Here is a 16,545-nt window from a genome sequence, read left to right as displayed (position 1 = left end):
CACGCGTCCGCTCCAAACGGGCAGGACGTCAGCTGCACTCAGAGAGCACCAAGGAATGCATACGGAGCCCCTCCCGGTGAGGAGGGCAGGGCCTAAGCCCCACCTTGGTCCCCAGTCCGCAGCTCCTCCCCCACCAATTGCCCTGCTAGCTGCCAGAGGGGGACAGGGGGGAGAGGGAGGAAGCTGACAGCAGCTGGGGGGTTATGAAGAGGGCAGTGCCAGTCTGGTAGGTGGTCCTGGGGCCACCTGGGGGCCCGGAGGGAGATGACTGAGGTGGACCCCTGGCCTCAGGAACCTGAGGGGTAGAACTCCCGGGCCTTGCCCCTCAAGGAGCTTCAAGGGCCCAGGGTTGGGAGCGGGGCTGGCCCCTGCAGCTTTGGCCTGCCAGCCCCAGACTAGATACACATTTGGTAAAACCTAGGAGCTAGGCTGGCTGAGACCCCCAGCACACCCCCCTCTCAAGCCTCATGGCTGGGAACCAGGTCTGTCCCCCAGATGTCCACACCCCTGGCTCTGGCCCTGGCCTGGGGAGGTGCAGTGAACAGGGCCTGCCCTGAAGGCTTGGTCCCTCCCCTTGGCCCCTTCCAGCTTCCTGCTCGGGCCCCAGGAAGAAGTTAAAACTAGTTAGTTCTCCTACATTAAAAAGAGAAACCTATCCCCTGCCAAAAGGCCGGTGGGCAATGAGGGGACTTTGTCTCTGCAGTGGAAAAGGACAGAGTGGGCAAGGGGAGGGCTGCAAAATAGTTTTTTCTTTTAAAAAGTGCTTGGTAAGTCTGTTTTAAAGTGTGTGTCTATATCTATGTACAGATATACACACAGACACTGTTCACACACTGCTGCCCACACACACCTGCACACGCACAGAAATGTATACATATACAGAATCATATACATATACATACATACATACATACATACATACATACATATATATATACTTTAAAAAGTCCTAGGAAAGAAGATCTGAGCCGGGCCGGGGCCAGGCCTGCAGGGTCACGACTGGAGGGTGTGGGCCCGGCTGGGCTGGCAGACGGGGCACTCGCTGCCCTCGGCGCAGAGCTCACACAGCACGGCATGTTGGCATGGCAGCACTGCTCGGTTCTGCTCCTGACACTTAAGGCATTTCACCGACTGCATGTGGAACACGGCCTGGGGAGGGAGAGGGATACCGTGTTCACTGGCCTGGCCCCTCTTTACATTCACCTCAGTCCCTTTGGGACAAGGAAACTGAGGCAAAGAGCTCAGCGGCGTGCTCACAGGACACAGCCGACAAGTGAGAGAGCAGAGCTGGAGCTCAGGCTGCTGCCCTCAAGGCTCCCAAAGTCTGCTTCCGGCCCCACCGGGGAGCGGGGAGGCCCAGGGCTGCTCCACAGCTCCCGCCCGACAGGCTCTTCCTCCCACAAAGCCCCTGCCTCGCTTGATCCTGCGGTGACCCTGAGTCCCCAGATGAGAACCATGAGGCCTGGCTACAAATGCCCAAAGAAAGAATGTACTTTTCTGCTGTGCCATGCTCCCCGGGCATCCAGCCGGGCACCTAGGAATGCAAAGCAGCTCTGGGGACCTAACCTAACATTCCTGGAATGTGTGCTGGTATGTGCAGCGCTCACAGGAGGACAAGCATCTCGATGCCACTGAAGGCCCAGGCCCAGAGATGTAGCTTGGGTCAGCCCTGCCCGAACTGTGGGGGGTGAGCACTGGTATCTCTCCACCTCCACCTTTCTCACCTCCCCAAGGAGTGACATTTCCTCCTACCTCCCCACCTGCAGGCAGCATCCTGTGTCAGCCCAGTTGGGCAGAGGCTCTCAGAAGGAAGGTGGCTGTCCCTGGAGCAGCAAGGACCCCTCAGAGTCCAAGTACTGGCTGAGGCTACTGTATGCCCCCACCCAGCGCTGCCCTAACCTCCTGGGCTGACCTTGTCCACTTGTTCCAGGTGGGCCCGCAGCTGCTTCTGGAGGGAGTAGAGGGTGGAGAGTGAGAGGGCCTCCAGGTCGGAGAAGGTGGGCAGGGCCTGCAGGTCGGGGCCCGAGTGCAGCCGCTCCAGTTCTTCCTGTAGCTTCTTAACCTGCCCCTCCAGTGCATCCCGCTGCTCCCGGGCCAGTTCGCACTCAGCACCCGCTGCACTGGCCCGCTCACCGGCCTCCTCTGCCTCCTTCTTCCAGGCATCACAAGCCTGTGGGCCCAACACACAGCGCCTCATCATGATGGCCCCCTGCCCCCGTGTCCCCTGCAAGCACCTCTCTGGGAGCCTGCATGGGCCACTTGTGGCTGCAGGGCCTGCTGGGGAGCTGGGTCAGCTGTCTGGGAAGGGAGGAGGCGGGCACTGCCTGCAGAGAAGAGAGATGTCAGGGCCTGCAAGAGACCCTCTCTAGGCAGGGAAGGGGGCTGAGCCCAACACAGCAGGGGAGCACCAGGCAGAGCTGGGCATGCTGCTGGCGAGCACCTGCAGGAGCAGCCAGGCTGCAGCTGGACAGAGGAACCATCTCAAAACCTAGAACCCTGGACCTGGAGCCCTGGAAAGTCCGGACTTCTGGGGAGAGGCCAGCACTGCTGTGCGACCAAACCAAATAAGCAACTCACAGTGGGAGTTCCGGGCCTGGGCACCAGCCACCCCAGGGTCCTGATTGGCAAGGCAAGTGTTTCCACAGGAGAGAGTGACTAAAACTGAGTTTCTGCTCTGTCCTCCAGGACCCCCGCCCTCCCACCCCTGCGCCTGCTCTGTGTAAGATGGCAACTGGCCCTGGGAAGGCAAGTGGGTGGGGGGGCCCAGTACCTGCTTAGCCTGCTTCCAGGACTCCTCCCACTGCTTGATGGTGCCGTTGGCTTCTTCAAGCTCTTGCCGCAGCCGGGCCAGCTCAGCGGCCCCTGGCCCTGACAGGAAGGCAGGGGAAGTGCCTGGGGAGAAGCTACCAGAGGCAAAATGCTCCCAGATGCTGCTGTTCATCCCGTTCAGACCTGCCTCGGGAAAGGGAAGAATATTAGAGCTCCGGAGGGCTTCAGGCCTGCGCCCAGGCCCTGGTCCTGTCCACCCCTCTCTGGGAGGCTTCAAGGGGCTAGCTGTGCAAGGCTTCCGCAATGTCAGGCTGGGGAAACTCACAGGAATGTGTAGGGCCCACAGCTGCATCAGACCTACTGTAGCACCACCTGCTACTCAACGTTTGGTACTTAACTTCTGAGGCTCAGCATCCTCATCCGTAAAGTGAGGATCCCATCATTTGCCTCACAGGGTGATTCGGAGGACTTGGGAAGTACTGCAGGGAGAGCAGTCTGTAAAGGAGGCTATTTATGATTGTGAACTGACTTTTAGGCTAGAGGGAGGAGAGCCTTCTTGCATCTTCTGTAAGGCTTGGGAGGAGGCTGAGGGGCAAAAACACAGGCCAGAGCCTCAGATGATGGCACAGCGAGAACAGGAGGAGTTCAGGGAGCCCTGGCTTCATTCCCCTTGTTTTATGATAAGGAAACAGATACAATGCGTTGCTAAGAATCACACAAACGGTAGGGGCGTCTGGGTGGCTCAGTCGCTTGGGCGTCTGACTCTTGGTATCGGCTCAGCTCATGATCTCAGGGTCATGGGATCGAGCCCCATGTGGGGCTCCGCACTCAGCAGGGAGTCTGCTTGAGATTCTCTCTCCCTCTGCCCTTTCCTCCATGCCCTCTTTCTCTCTCTCAAATAAATAAATAAATAAATCTCCCCCCCCCCCAGATTTAATTTATTTATTTGAGAGAGAGAGCATGAGCGGGGCTTAAGGGCAGAGGGAGAAGCAGACTCCCCACAGAGCAGGGAGCCCGACGCGGGGCTTGATCCCAGGACCCTGAGATCATGACCTGAATCGAAGGCAGATGCTTAAACGAAGAGCCACCCAGGCGCCCCATGAATAAATAAATCTTAAAAAAAAAAAAAAAAAATCACACAAACAGTAAATACTGGAGCCAATATACAGTCAGAGCATCTGACTCCAAAGGCTTCCTCTTTCCAATAAGCTACACTGCATGCTCCTCCAATCATACTCGCTGAGTCTTTCCACAGATGTTTACTAACACCATGTGCCCTCCTCTGTGGCCCCCAGGGCAGCCCCCATCTTCTAGAGGGGGATCCATACCCACGTCTGGCCTCACTCTGCCCACGCTTATTCTAATAATTTCTCTCTCACTCTCTTCTCCACTAATCCAGCCAGGATGTTCCAGAAGCCTCCAAGCAATACCAGTGCACCCAAAATATGAGAGACATCATCCTGTGTGGAGAGCCTGAGATGTGCACAACCTATGAGCCTATGTGCCCTGTCTCAGAGGTGGGAACTCAGAACCAGCACAACACCGTCCCAGCAGCAAGCTCTTCCCACGGACCTCTGCTCACGCTCAGGCAGCATTTTCTCTCTTGGAGAGGAGCCGCTTCCTCTCTCGACTGCGTCCCGCTCAGGTCCCCTCTATTATTCTGAATCACAAACCCAGGCCTTTGCCTCCACACAACAGTGACAGTCCTACGTATGCTCTCATGTCCGTGCTCCTCTGCCTCCCCAACTAGACCATGGCTCCATACCAGCAGGGACTGTTGAGCTCACAGTGTACCTATAACTCTGCTCAGTAACTACATGGAGAAGGAGTGAATGAATGTGCAGCCAGTGAGAAGGGCTACAATCAAGATGCTTCCAGAATACGAGCAAGTCAGACAAATGTAACACAAAGCATCTAAACCTGACAGACTCAACATGAAATGTAACAGCCACCTCCAAAGCTGGAAAGATACTAAGAAATCAACGCGCTGCCCTGATCTCTGGAGTGAGATTAGGGAGCTCCCAGCCTGGTCAGAATGTCAAACGTGGCTCAGAGGCTCAGGCTCAGTGTGACCAGGAAGCCCAGCACCCTCAGCGGAGATTATTCCTTATCTCCTCCAACAGCTGCCGGGGGAGGGGAACTAAGAGCAGACGCGGCGGTTTGGGTACCGAGCTGTTTTACGTGTTACCTCAGCGAACACTCACACCAGCCCGCCCACGAGAGGGAACCCTGCCCGCGGTGGTGGAGCGTGCGGCTCTCCACACCCTGCTTCCAATGGCTGTGACTGACGTGCCCGCCAGAAGGCACAGTCCATACCATTCTAACACTTGTGTTCAGCAAATAGCCTTTGGGGTTACAGCTAGGTCTGCCTGGTGCCTCTGTTTACCAGGAAGGCCACTTTGAGCCTATTCAGATTTTTCCCTTTGCCTCCGGTGAAGCTGGCTGTTGTGAGCCCGCCTCCGAGCGCTCTGGGCGACAGGGCAGAACCAGCACACTGGCAGGAACAGCACCTAGGCCCTGGCACTTGAGGCCACTGCTTCTCACTGCACACCAGCCCTGTGCCCAGCACTCCACTCATGTTATTTCATTTAAGCCTCGCCACCGTCTTAGAAGGAGGATGCTGCCATTATACAAATTTTAAAGCAGAGGAAACTCAGAGAGGCTAAGTTGCTTGTCTAGTTTTACCCAACTAAGGGAAACATGGGACAGGGACCTGACCCACCTCCAAGCCATAAGCCACTTGCTTCAACCTCATTCTGCATTGCCTCTGGCTGTGGACAAAGCACTTTCCAAAAGCCCAGATCCTGTCCCAGGTCTCAGAGACACACACACTCTCTCACCCAAAGATCCATGTGATGCTGAGGTCCCCAAAAATGTGTTTTCTGACTGGCTCAGGTGGCCCTGGGGCTGCTGCAGGAAATGTGAGGAGAGGCTGACAGGAGGCGACGGGGATGCTGAGTGGAAGGAAGCAGAACTGCCCAAGGAGCCAGGGATGTTCACGGGCGCAGAACTCTGCAGCAAACTGCCACCTGGAAGAGAGGCCCCGGAGGGCAAGTGAGGGCAGGGCAAGCGATGCGGAGCCACACCAGCAGGGGGCAGCTCATCTGCCCATCTTGGGCTAGGCTGGACCCCTACGAGAGCCCTCCCTCGAGCGCTGCCCGCCCGCTGCCCAGTACCAATTGTGATGCTGCCTGGGTGGGGCACTGTGCTGTTATCGAAAGTCTTCTCTAGGGCGGCCACCCCAAACTCGTTCAGGTCCAGGTCATCCAAGGCAGACTCTGGAGACAGACAGATTGGGGTGTGAGCCTCCTTGCCTCCTGAGAGGCCACACCACCCTGAGGTTCCAGGCCTCGCCTCCAGGACCCACCTGCCCTCTACTGCCTCCTCTTCACGCTCAGTCCCACTAGACCCATGCTCTTGAGCCTCTGCCTGTCGGGCTGCTGCTCTGCCAACACGGATGCCCTGAGCTATCTGCCTCGCCAAGTCCGGCTCAGATGGCGGCTTTTCCGAAATCTTCACTGATACCTCCAGGGGACCCAATGCAGGGTTCCTGACTCTGACAGAGGTCTTGTCTCCTGCTGTCACAGCTCAAATGTCTCATCCCTGCGTTCTCTGGGGGCAAGCAAGCCTCTGGGCCCTCAGTGGCTACTGCAGAGTAGGTGCTTGACAAATATCCCCTGCCCTCTGCTGGACTAGACTGGGAGGCTGGGAACAACAGGAACACCCTGTCTGCATCCCTTAACATCCCAGTGCTTAAAACACGATCTGGCACGAAGTAGCACCCATAAATGACTGCTGAGAGAGAAGGGCAGTGGCTTCAAATGGCCAGGAACTCTGAGGACAGTTGCGTAGGTTGTTCACTACACAACGATACCTAGTGAGAGAATGAGTGAGGGCTGAATGACCTACGTCGTGGAATGAGACTGCACTTGTCCAGAGGAAGAGTTAGCTCTTTCTAATTTGCACAACAGTGCAAACTGAAGGGCTACTTTCTTATAAGGTCTAGTCTTGGGCCACACCTTGGGCTCATTTTCCCTTTTCAAAGGGCTCAGAGTGCCCACCCTCTAACTCTCCCAAGATAAATGTCTAAAGTGACAAGTACGCTGGTTTGAATCTCACTCCAGAGACCTAGTTTCTCTAACTCCAGATCCAGTCTTGGACTTGGCAAGAGAAATGGCCTAGTTACCTATGACTGACTCTACCGTGTCGCTGGTGGGATAGAAGGGCAGAGCATTTGCATTCATGCCAGGGACGCTGCTGGTGCCTGCAGGGCTAGGGGGAGTAGCTGCCAGGCTGGAGGTGATACTAGAAGAGATGCTTGAGGTCAGAGGGCTGCCCACGGGAAGGATGCCCAGCATGTCCTGCAACGAAAGAGTGAGGAGGAAGCAATGGGATGCCCGCTCATGGAGGCCATGGCCAGGGGCTAGAGATGGGGGCTGGGAGGGGCAGAAGGAAATGGTGCGTTCCAGCTCTCATCCAGATGCCCCCATGCCCAGACAGGACCCCACCCACTCGACACCTTGTTGAGAGGCTGGAATTGGAGAGCTGTGCCTTGCACGCTGCAGGGCCCACTCACCCTAAGTGTACAAGTCCTACAGTAGGGGAAGGGAGAAGTCAGTCCAGTGCCTAGCATAGTACGACGTTCAAGAAATATTGTTTTTGACTGATGAGTGAGTCTAGGAGGTGACAGGTTCCAGGGCTTGACCCCACCCTCTCTGGATTTGGGGCTAGGGCCCCACTTTAGCCCTGCCCTCAGCTTGTGGGGAAAGCAGTGGCCCCACTCCCTGAGGCCAGGGATTCTGGGCCTGTCCTATCAACAGCCAAGTGCCAGAAGGGGAGACACGGGGCTGAGAGCTATATACCTGTTTGGGCTGAAGCAGAGGCTGCTCTTGACTCCTGGGCTCTAGTGAGTGGGGTTTTAACTTGGCCTGAGAGAGAAAAGTCAGAGAACAGGAGATGAGTGTGGTCCTAGGGAGGGCCTCTGAGTCCAGGAGTCCTCCCAAGCATCAACCTGCCATGGCCCACTAAGGCTGACGGCACCTGTCACGCAATTCCCCTCTACACCACGTACCCTGCTCTCCCTCCCCACCCTTACTCCTTTCCCTACCGTAGGAACCAGGGGAGCTGTTCCTCTTCTCCCTGGTGACTCCAAGCCTCAGGTAAGACCAATTAGAGACCCTCTGTCCTGCTCCCCAAGGCCCTGCCACTCCAACAAGGCAGCATAGGGCAGGGGAAAGACCAGCTATGGGGTCAGAAGACCGAGATAGGAGTCCCTGCTCCTCTATTAACTGGCTCCGTGACAGGTACCTGGCTATGCTAACCTTCCTGTCTTCGCTTGTAAAAACCTTCACTCCCTCTGCTTAGTGTTGCAGAGACTGAAGACCGGGACCTCCTAGCTCCCAGTCATGTTCCCCATAGTTGGGCCAAGACAGCCCTCCAGGGCTTCTCCTGACCCATGCAGGGAGAAAGCTAACCTCACTGGGCTTCCCCTTACATCCCTTACCTGGCATTTAAAATTTTTCAGGTACTCAGCTCCCACCTGGTCTTCCCTCTCAAAGCCAGGAGCCTTCTTATAGCTGCCAGGGGCGAGGCCAGACTCCCCAGGGAAGACAATGCCTTCCAGGTTCGGGGGCTTCCTGATGGAGCCCGGGGGGGAGCCACAGAGATTAGATGGGCTTCCTAGATTGCTGTTTCTACAGAGGAGCTGCAGAGAAGAAAGGGAGCGGCTTTGTGGGCACAACGTGGGTTGGGGCGTGGCCCACCCTCCACCCTCCACCCCCTCCTCAGAGGGAGATTCCTCAGCAAGGGGCTCAGTTCTGTTTTCATCTGCCAGTGGGCAGCAGCTACCATGCAGGGACCCCAAACCTCAGGAGGAAATTATGTGGGAGTGTGACAGAAGGCTTGTGTCCCTTCTACCAGCTCTATTCAGGCTGACCCACACAGGCTCTGGGTACACCACCCTCTACCAGATTTTGAAAGAAAAGCCCTGGGGCAGAAAGAGTAGAACCCCCTTGGCCTGAGGCAAAATACCAGGGCCCACCAAGCACAGGCTGGGAGGGAACTGGGGGCATTAGAGGCAGGTGTTGACTCCTGGCTAGGCATGGTGCCCACCCACTCCCTGGACAGGCACGTACAGCGCTGAGGTCAGGGGCATGTGGGCTGGAGGGGCTCACAGGCACCGAGTCTCCGGCAGCAGATGGCATGTACAAGATGGGACCCGGCTGAGTGGGGCTCGACACAGCTGAAGAAGGTTGTAGATCGTCACTGAGGGGTGGCTCTGCAAGAGACAGGATCAGGGTGTCAGCAGGCTCCTGTGCCAGCTCTGTCCCTCCAAAAACACATCTGGGTCGGGCGCCTGGGTGGCTCAGTTGGTTAAGCGACTGCCTTCGGCTCAGGTCATGATCCTGGAGTCCCTGGATCGAGTCCCGCATCGGGCTCCCTGCTCGGCGGGGAGCCTGCTTCTCCCTCTGACCCTCCCCCCTCTCATGTGCTCTCTCTCTCTCATTCTCTCTGTCTCAAATAAATAAAATCTTTAAAAAAAAAAATAAAAAAAAAAACACATCTGGGTCTTCTTCAAAGGAGACCATGCACCCCCTGTACACAAAGGGAAGGCTCCTACCTTCTTTCTATTAATATCGCATACTGTGCACTTACTTTGTACCTGGCAATTTGTATTAACTGTGAATCTTCACAATGACTAGAGGATGCAAATAATATTGTGGTCTCCATTTTACAGATAAGAAAACTGAGGCTCAGAGAGGTAAGGTTAATCTCCCTAGGTGGTAGAGCTAGGAAACAAAAGAGCTGGGATTTGAACTCTGATCTGTACTACTCCAAAGCCTGAGCCATTAATTACTTCTCTGTGTTGCCTCAAGCAGTGGGCCCAGTTGCCCATGGCTGGGGATGACCTCTGTGCCAAGAATATATTCCCCCCTCCCAGGGCCTTCTAATCCCAGAGATAAGGCCTGAGCCTGAAAACAGGTAAAGGACAGTCGGAGCAGTGGCTTGTGGTGGACACGAGTTTTAACTTGAGCTCCATCTCCGAGATGGGCAGTGGTGGTCTAGAGTGCAGTGTAAGAACCGAGAGCCGCGCTGTCCAACGCAGCAGCTATGAGCCCCATGTGGCTATGAGGGGCTGGTCTGAACTGAAACATGCTGCACCTACCTATTCGAGTGTGCAACAGATTTCAAAGACTTCGTTTGGAGGAGAAAAAAAAAAAGTAAAATATTGATTTTTTTACACTATTTTTGAAATGATTATAATTTTGTATTGAATTAACTAAAAATATATTGTTAAAATTAATTTACTTTTTTTTAAACATAGTTACTAGAAAATCTAAAATGACATGAAGGTTGGGGCGCCTGGGTGGCTCAGTCGGTTAAGCGTCTGCCTTCGGCTCAGGTCATGATCTCAGGGTCCTGGGATCGAGCCCCACGTCGGGCTCCCTGCTCAGCAGGGAGTCTGCTTCTCCCTCTCCCTCTGTCCCTGCCTCTGCTCTCTTTGTCTCTCTCTCTCAAATAAAAAAAATCTTTAAAAAAATAAAAAATAAAAATAAATAAAAATAAAAAAAATAAAATGACATGAAGGTTGCAGTATATTTTCACTGGACAGCTCTGCTCTCAGCAGGACGGAGCGCCATGTTTCATTAGTGACGTCTGCCATGGATGTGGCATGGAGTAGCTGCTGAGATCTGCCTAGTTGGCTCCGTGAGGGCACCTCACCCTGCCTGGGCCTGTGAGTGCCTGACTAGGGGCCCGGTCCTGCTCTCTATCTCACGACTTTGGAAGCTCCAGGGTTTGAGGCCATTTCCAGGGGGTTTGTGCAGGGGGACCCGGAATTTCCAGTGAGGACAGAGCCCGCTGTGGGCCAGCAGATGAGAGGCCGCTCCTCTGACTGAGCCTGAGCAGAGGGTGAGGGGAGGAGAGGGAGGAGAGGCCAATGGGCACAGCATACGTTCTACGTGGGCGAAGGCGCAGAAAGGTCCTCGGGGACAGCTGCCCGACTGCTGCATGTCGTTGCACTTGGTGGATTTATAGATCTGGAGGGTAGAGCAGAGGCAGGTCAGGCTTAGGCAGAGAGGGACAGGCAGGCATGGGTGCCTTCAACATAGGAGGGTTAGCTTAGTAATCTAACCTTTCTCCTCCCCATTCCATGCCACTTCCCTAAGTCTCTCCCTACTGACTTCTTGATACTCAAACTCCTGAAGCAGATATGGCTACCCCCATGCCAAGGACACCCTCCCTTCTAGGGTCACAGGTTCAACCAGCCCTGCTTCGGCCCTCACAAAGGGATCTTCTTCATGCTGCTTCTCCACTCAGGGTCTTGGCCAGGGCTGTGACCTCCAAATGTCCCTCTGGACATTAAGGAAGCCAAGATCAAAGGCAGCACCCACCCACCACGGGGCACCCTGAGTTGGGATCTATGTCTAACTTTCTACCCACATAAGGTGGCCTCTGTCCATATGTCTATCTCAGGATGTCTTAGCCTCCATGTACCCATGGACAGCATGTGCCTCTATATACCCTACCAGATCTTGGGACACTGACATGGCCCAAGCTACACCATGGGGCCAGTGGGCGGGGGACATACAACAGCGAGGTTGCTGGTACTATAAGCTCTGATCTGAAACACCTGGAAGGGGCTTTCTTTTTTAAATCCTCATGTCACTGGATTGTAAGCATCATGAGTGGTACAAAGCCCAGAATGGCCAGGTCACTATGCCCAGTCCATGCCTTCCCTGTCAGAAGGCTGGGGGGGAAACAAAACTGGGAGCAGGGGGCTGCTCAGGGACTATGGGCTCAGCACAAGGCAAGTTACCAAATTAGGGTACAGGGCTCCTTTAGGCACTGTGTGGACGGAGGCCTCTTCCGGGATGCTGTCAGCATGAGCTCTGCCCCATCTGCCCAGGCTCTCCGTTCCTCTTTCCTTGCACCCCCCGGGCACGTGAGGCCACCCCCAGCTCCCCCAGGCCCGGCCCAGGCCCAGGCCCTCCATTCCTTTTTCCTTGCCCCCCGCAGGGCACGTGAGGCCCCCCCAGCACCCCCCGGCCCCGGCCCTCCGTTCCTCTTTCGTTGCTCCCCGCCCTAGCCTCCCCAGCCCAGGCCCAGGCCGTCCGTTCCTTTTTCCTTGCCCCTCCCGGGCATGTGAGGCCCCCCTCAGCCCCCCCGGCCCCCCCGGCCCCGGCCCACCTCCGGGTGGAACTGCTGCTCCGTACGGCTATGGCAATACTGGCAGGCGTCGCCGCTCTCGCACTTGCCAGGGTCTCCCCACTCATCCCCATGCTTTACGTTCGGACACGGAGATGACCTGGTCCGGTTAGACGGCAGGGTCAGAGCGACGCAGGAGAGGGAGAGATCAGGAGCTGGGGGGTGCCAACTAGACGCCTATTCAGGACCCCTCCCTGGTCTCCCTGCTTCACAGGGCCAGGCTCACAAAGAGAAAAGACGAGCTACACAGTGAGAGCCTTAATGGAGCCGGAAGCCAGGCTCTGCTTCTGTGGTGCAGCACGGCCGTTACCAGCAAGAAGGACACTTTTTGTCCCCTTCCGCCAGGTCCTCATGCCAAGCATTGTGCAGCTCCAGGAGGGCCAGGCTATAGCCAGAACCGTACTTCCCACACGATGGCTTGGCCCTGGCAGTCGTCCCTCAGGATCAGAACTGGAGGGGTCTTAGAGACGATCTGACCTAAGACGCTCATCTCACACCACAGGAGGATCCCAGAGGACTCCCCATCATTCAGCTTATCCTGCTACTCCCTCCCCTTACACCTGGGCCCTGCAACCCTGCAATCCCCAGGGCTGGCCTCCCGGCCTCCCTGCGAGCACACTGGAAGCAGCCCCCGCCACACTCCCTTCCCTGCCACCCCTCCCTCCCATGACTGGCCTGCCTGGGCCAAAGGACCTGTATTTGTGTTTCCGGGGGCTCCGCCGCCGGTCCTTGCTGTTGTGGTAGTAGGGACAGGCATAACCCTGGCGGCACAACCTCGGGGGCTTCTTGCACGGCTCCGTCTTATAGTTCCCCAGCACATAAGCAGTCTCTACACAAGGGGGCCAGAGGCAGGGGTCAGGCAGGTGGGGCAGGAGAAGCCACTTGGGAAAGGGTCCAGGAGCTCCGGCCACCTCCTCATGTGCCAATGCCAAGACTGAGACCCACAGAGAGGTAAGAACACCATCCCTCACTGGAGACACTCAAGGCTCATAGGATCAAAAAGGGCAACCTCAGAAGGGTCAAGAACACCTTTATATAAACACACCTAAGGGCAAAACGTGTCTGGGAAAGTCCCCAGAAGGGCCCCCAAATGAAAGGGCTGTGGTTGGATGTAAGATGGGATGAAGAAGTGGCGGTGAGCAAAATCCTTAGGGCAGCTATGGGCAGGAGAGGAGAGAGGACAAACATCTGGCAGAGGAGGCACGGCCATCTGTGGGGCCACCTTTACCTTGCCACCGTGGCTCCTCACTGAGGATTTTTTCTATCATGGCGTGGCTCGCAGCCCCAGCCGTCTGGCCCTCTATGCTGCCCTCTACTGTGGTCTGGCCGTTCTGCAAGGCCTCCATGGCCTGGAGCTCTCTGGGAGGAAAGGAGAGGACAGAGAGCGGGGACGGGGCATGAGGGGGGAAGCAGAGTGCCAGCCCCTGCACTCCATCTATGGCAGTGCCCGCGTCAGCAGCCAGGCCCCCACCCTGGACCAGAGCCATCAGCCCAGCATGGCATCCAGCCCACCTGATGTCGTAGACAGGGGAACGGAGGTCATGGGGCCCGTGGGCAAAAGCACAGTGCAGGCCGTTTTTGGTGCAGTTGCCTTTTGAGTCTGTCTCGTGGATACAGATTCCAGTCTTGTAGTAGCGCAGATGGTATCTGCGCTCTGTGTCCCCTGTGGTCCTGTGTAGGAACGGGCACCTGAAATGTTGGGGGGGGAGGGTCACTCACCTTTGCCCTTGGAGCCTGGGCAGTCAGCCCCTGCCCTCCCCTCCCCTCCCTGTTGAAGGCTTTCCCCATGACCCGGATGGTGCGCTGACTGAGGAGGCCAGCAGTGATGGGCCCTGCTGCGGTAACAGACCCCCCCTCCCACCACCTGTTGGATGTTGCAGCTTGATGGGGGCCCATCAGGGCCCAGGATTCCCACTTCAGCCTGCTCAGCAAGTCCTCTCAGAGGCTACTTGGCCAGGGCCCTGGGCTGACTTGAAGAGAAGCTCCAGAGGGGGGCACACTCCTGGGAGCGCAAGTGCTGGCTGGATCTGCAGGGGTCCACAGAGAAATGGCCTGCTCAAAGCATGGGCGTACCCTCTCATGCCCCAGTGCCTTATTAGGCTGGGGGCAGGGGGCTCAGGGGGTGGGAAGGAATAAGCCTTGTACTTCTGGGAGAAGTGTGAGTGCAGGGATGGTTCAGTGAGTTGTACCCACAGACCCCCAGCAGTGCTTCCCATTACCACCTCTGCAAGGCTCAAACAAGCAGGGTCAACAAATGCTCGCTCTCAGAGTGATGTCCCCAGGCTTGCCTTTTCTTCTCCTTAGCAGAAGAAAAGCCTGTGTAGGGTTTCCCAAAAGTGGGTAAAGAAGAAGGGGCCTCCCCCAAAGGATGGTGGGGTCTGAGCCCAGGTCCAGGCCACAGGAAGGCAGGCCAGGCTGCAACAGTACTCCCAAAAGCAGCCTCTGGTTGGTTTCTCAGACTCTGCTTGGCCTATTCTGAGGGCATCTGACTCAGGAGACATGAGGCTCCTCTGAGGGCAGGCTGCAGGGAGGGGAGGGGGAGTACTTACTCGTCGCCCTCCGGGCAGAGGCCTGTGGCCTCGTCGTACTTGGTGCAGTAGACGTCGGGGCTGTAGTTGAAGGTGCCGTCCCGACGGCGGATGGACCGGCGACGCCTCTGGTTCACGAAGTGCCAGTGGAAGCAGGTGTAGGGCCGGTGCTGAGTGCATTTGTGTTGCACAAAGAGTGGGCACTGCTCCGTGCGGAATTCCTTCAGGTACCTGCAGGGAGAGCCCCCACGGAGGGTAGGCCAGGAGCAGAGACTTAAGCCCCTTGCTTCCCAGCGTGAAATTAGCCACCACGGCCTCTGAGGGCCCTACTCTGGGGTGCTAGTTCCATTAGGACACCAGAAGAGGCCCAGAGCTAAGGGTGGACCTCAGCATCCAGACCCTTCCCAGTACCCAGATCCCAAGCCAGCCTGAAAAGCAAGAACCGTAGACCACAGCAGTCAGCTGTCTGCCATGGCAGCCAGTGGAGGGCTTAACCAGTGGCTTAGTTCTGAGCCCTCCCTGAGGTTTCCCAGGCCAAACGGCTGATCACAGGCAAAGGGCTGCAAACAAGAGCATGAGGAACCGCTCCCAAACTCCTGCAGGGTCTTCTGCTGCCCAGGTCTGCCTGCCAATCCCTGGGGTCTCACCTGTCCCAGGAGCAGGGCTGGGGATCCAGGCTGTGGGCTGGGAAGGCTGCTGCTTTGGAACTGAAAGCCCAAGTCACAAGGTGTTCCTCTGAACTACTGAGTCAGAAAATTATTGTCCGACTTCCTCCCAGAGACACTTCCTAGCACTACACAGGTTAGTGCCTGGGAAGGAGCTCCTTTTACAGAAGCATCTGAAGAGACTCTCCCTCCCAGCCTTGCCTACCCCCAGTGGTCTCACAACTGCATACCTGCAGCAGCTGGGGCTGTTTACGTCCTGCCTAACCTGGGGATTTGGGGGCACTGTCCTTTTGGCCTCCTCCCAACCTTTGTCCCTCTCCTCTGCATGTAATAGCCAAGAGACCCCAACATAGCACTCTCCCATGAACCACCCAGCGGAGGGCCCCAGACCCACTTACCCCCTTACAGAACATGCCATCCGTGTTTTTGCTCACTCTATGTGTCCAGGTGAAGGGTGTCTTAGACTTGGGAGCCCCTACACAGCAGGGACAGGCAGGCAGCACGGTTCTTTTTATTCATTCCCTTAAGCCCTAACAGTGCAGGCAACAAATGGCTCGACAGAGGGCATTTGATGCCAGCAACGAGGATGATTCCAGAAGGCACAGAAGAGCGTGTGCAGAAGGGGGCACAGAGGGAACAACAACCTGACCTGAAGTAACTGTCCAGGCTTGGAGCAGCACCTGAGGCTAGAAGGCATGGGACAAAGGTGAGAGGATGTGGCTCATGCCAGGATACTTGAGGCCTTATTAGTCTGGGCATATAGAAGGTGTAGGGACAGGTAGGTTGAGGGCTGAGACTTTCCAGACAAGTTTTCTTTACTGCTAATGAAAAGTGCTCAAAAAAAAAATCCTCTCCGCCTTAAAGTATGGATAAGTGTCCAGGTGTATGTATGGGCCAGGGGAAGCTGGAGCTGGGTGCTCCCTGAGGAATACAAATAAAGATTTAAAGGGCAGTAAAACTTCCAAACAGAGTCTGCTGTTCATTCAGCACATATTTATTGAGCATCTACCAGGTGCAGGCACAGTGGCAGGCACTGAGGACCCTAATGAAGAAGCAGGTCCTTGCCTTGGAAGCCCATACCTTCATGGGAGAGACATAAAAGTAACAGGCAGAATCAATCAAGTGTGGAAAAGGTTATAAAGGAGGTTTGCTGAGGGTTCCTTGGGAACCCAGAGTATGGGGCCCAGGCTGGGAGAGCAAGGGAAATGGGGAGGTGCTGGTGGGTGGAAGAATGGGGAAGGATGGGGGCGCCTGGGTGGCTCAGTCGTTAGGCGCCTGCCTTCGGCCCAGGTCATGATCCCAGGGTCCTGGGATCGAGCCCCGCATCGGGCTCCCTGCTCGGTGGGAAGCCTGCTTCTCCCTCTCCCGCTCCCCCC

General features: G+C 56.3%; 1 protein-coding gene across 2 annotated transcripts in view; it reads right to left on the bottom strand.

Annotated features, from left to right (window-relative positions):
• The window catches only part of UNK (unk zinc finger), a 34,116-nt gene continuing 17,571 nt past the window's right edge, over positions 1 to 16,545 (bottom strand). Inside the window, exons 2-16 of one of the 2 annotated variants that reach the window (XM_044921930.1) lie at positions 14,526 to 14,735; positions 13,489 to 13,665; positions 13,205 to 13,335; positions 12,670 to 12,805; positions 11,959 to 12,076; positions 10,724 to 10,808; positions 8,904 to 9,046; positions 8,273 to 8,473; positions 7,632 to 7,697; positions 6,956 to 7,130; positions 5,946 to 6,047; positions 5,610 to 5,798; positions 2,771 to 2,952; positions 1,913 to 2,170; positions 1 to 1,149 (exon numbers count right to left, since the gene is read on the bottom strand). In XM_044921930.1, coding sequence (XP_044777865.1) covers positions 994 to 1,149; positions 1,913 to 2,170; positions 2,771 to 2,952; positions 5,610 to 5,798; positions 5,946 to 6,047; positions 6,956 to 7,130; positions 7,632 to 7,697; positions 8,273 to 8,473; positions 8,904 to 9,046; positions 10,724 to 10,808; positions 11,959 to 12,076; positions 12,670 to 12,805; positions 13,205 to 13,335; positions 13,489 to 13,665; positions 14,526 to 14,735 — 2,329 coding nt within the window. In that variant the 3' untranslated portion in view covers positions 1 to 993. The remainder of the gene's footprint in view (positions 1,150 to 1,912; positions 2,171 to 2,770; positions 2,953 to 5,609; positions 5,799 to 5,945; positions 6,048 to 6,955; positions 7,131 to 7,631; positions 7,698 to 8,272; positions 8,474 to 8,903; positions 9,047 to 10,723; positions 10,809 to 11,958; positions 12,077 to 12,669; positions 12,806 to 13,204; positions 13,336 to 13,488; positions 13,666 to 14,525; positions 14,736 to 16,545) is intronic. The other variant, XM_044921931.1, reaches the window with a different exon arrangement.

The sequence above is a fragment of the Neomonachus schauinslandi genome, chromosome 15 (assembly GCF_002201575.2).
Source record: "Neomonachus schauinslandi chromosome 15, ASM220157v2, whole genome shotgun sequence".
In the NCBI taxonomy this organism is placed as follows: Eukaryota; Metazoa; Chordata; class Mammalia; order Carnivora; family Phocidae; genus Neomonachus; species Neomonachus schauinslandi.
This window is presented reverse-complemented; position numbering and strand designations above follow the sequence as displayed.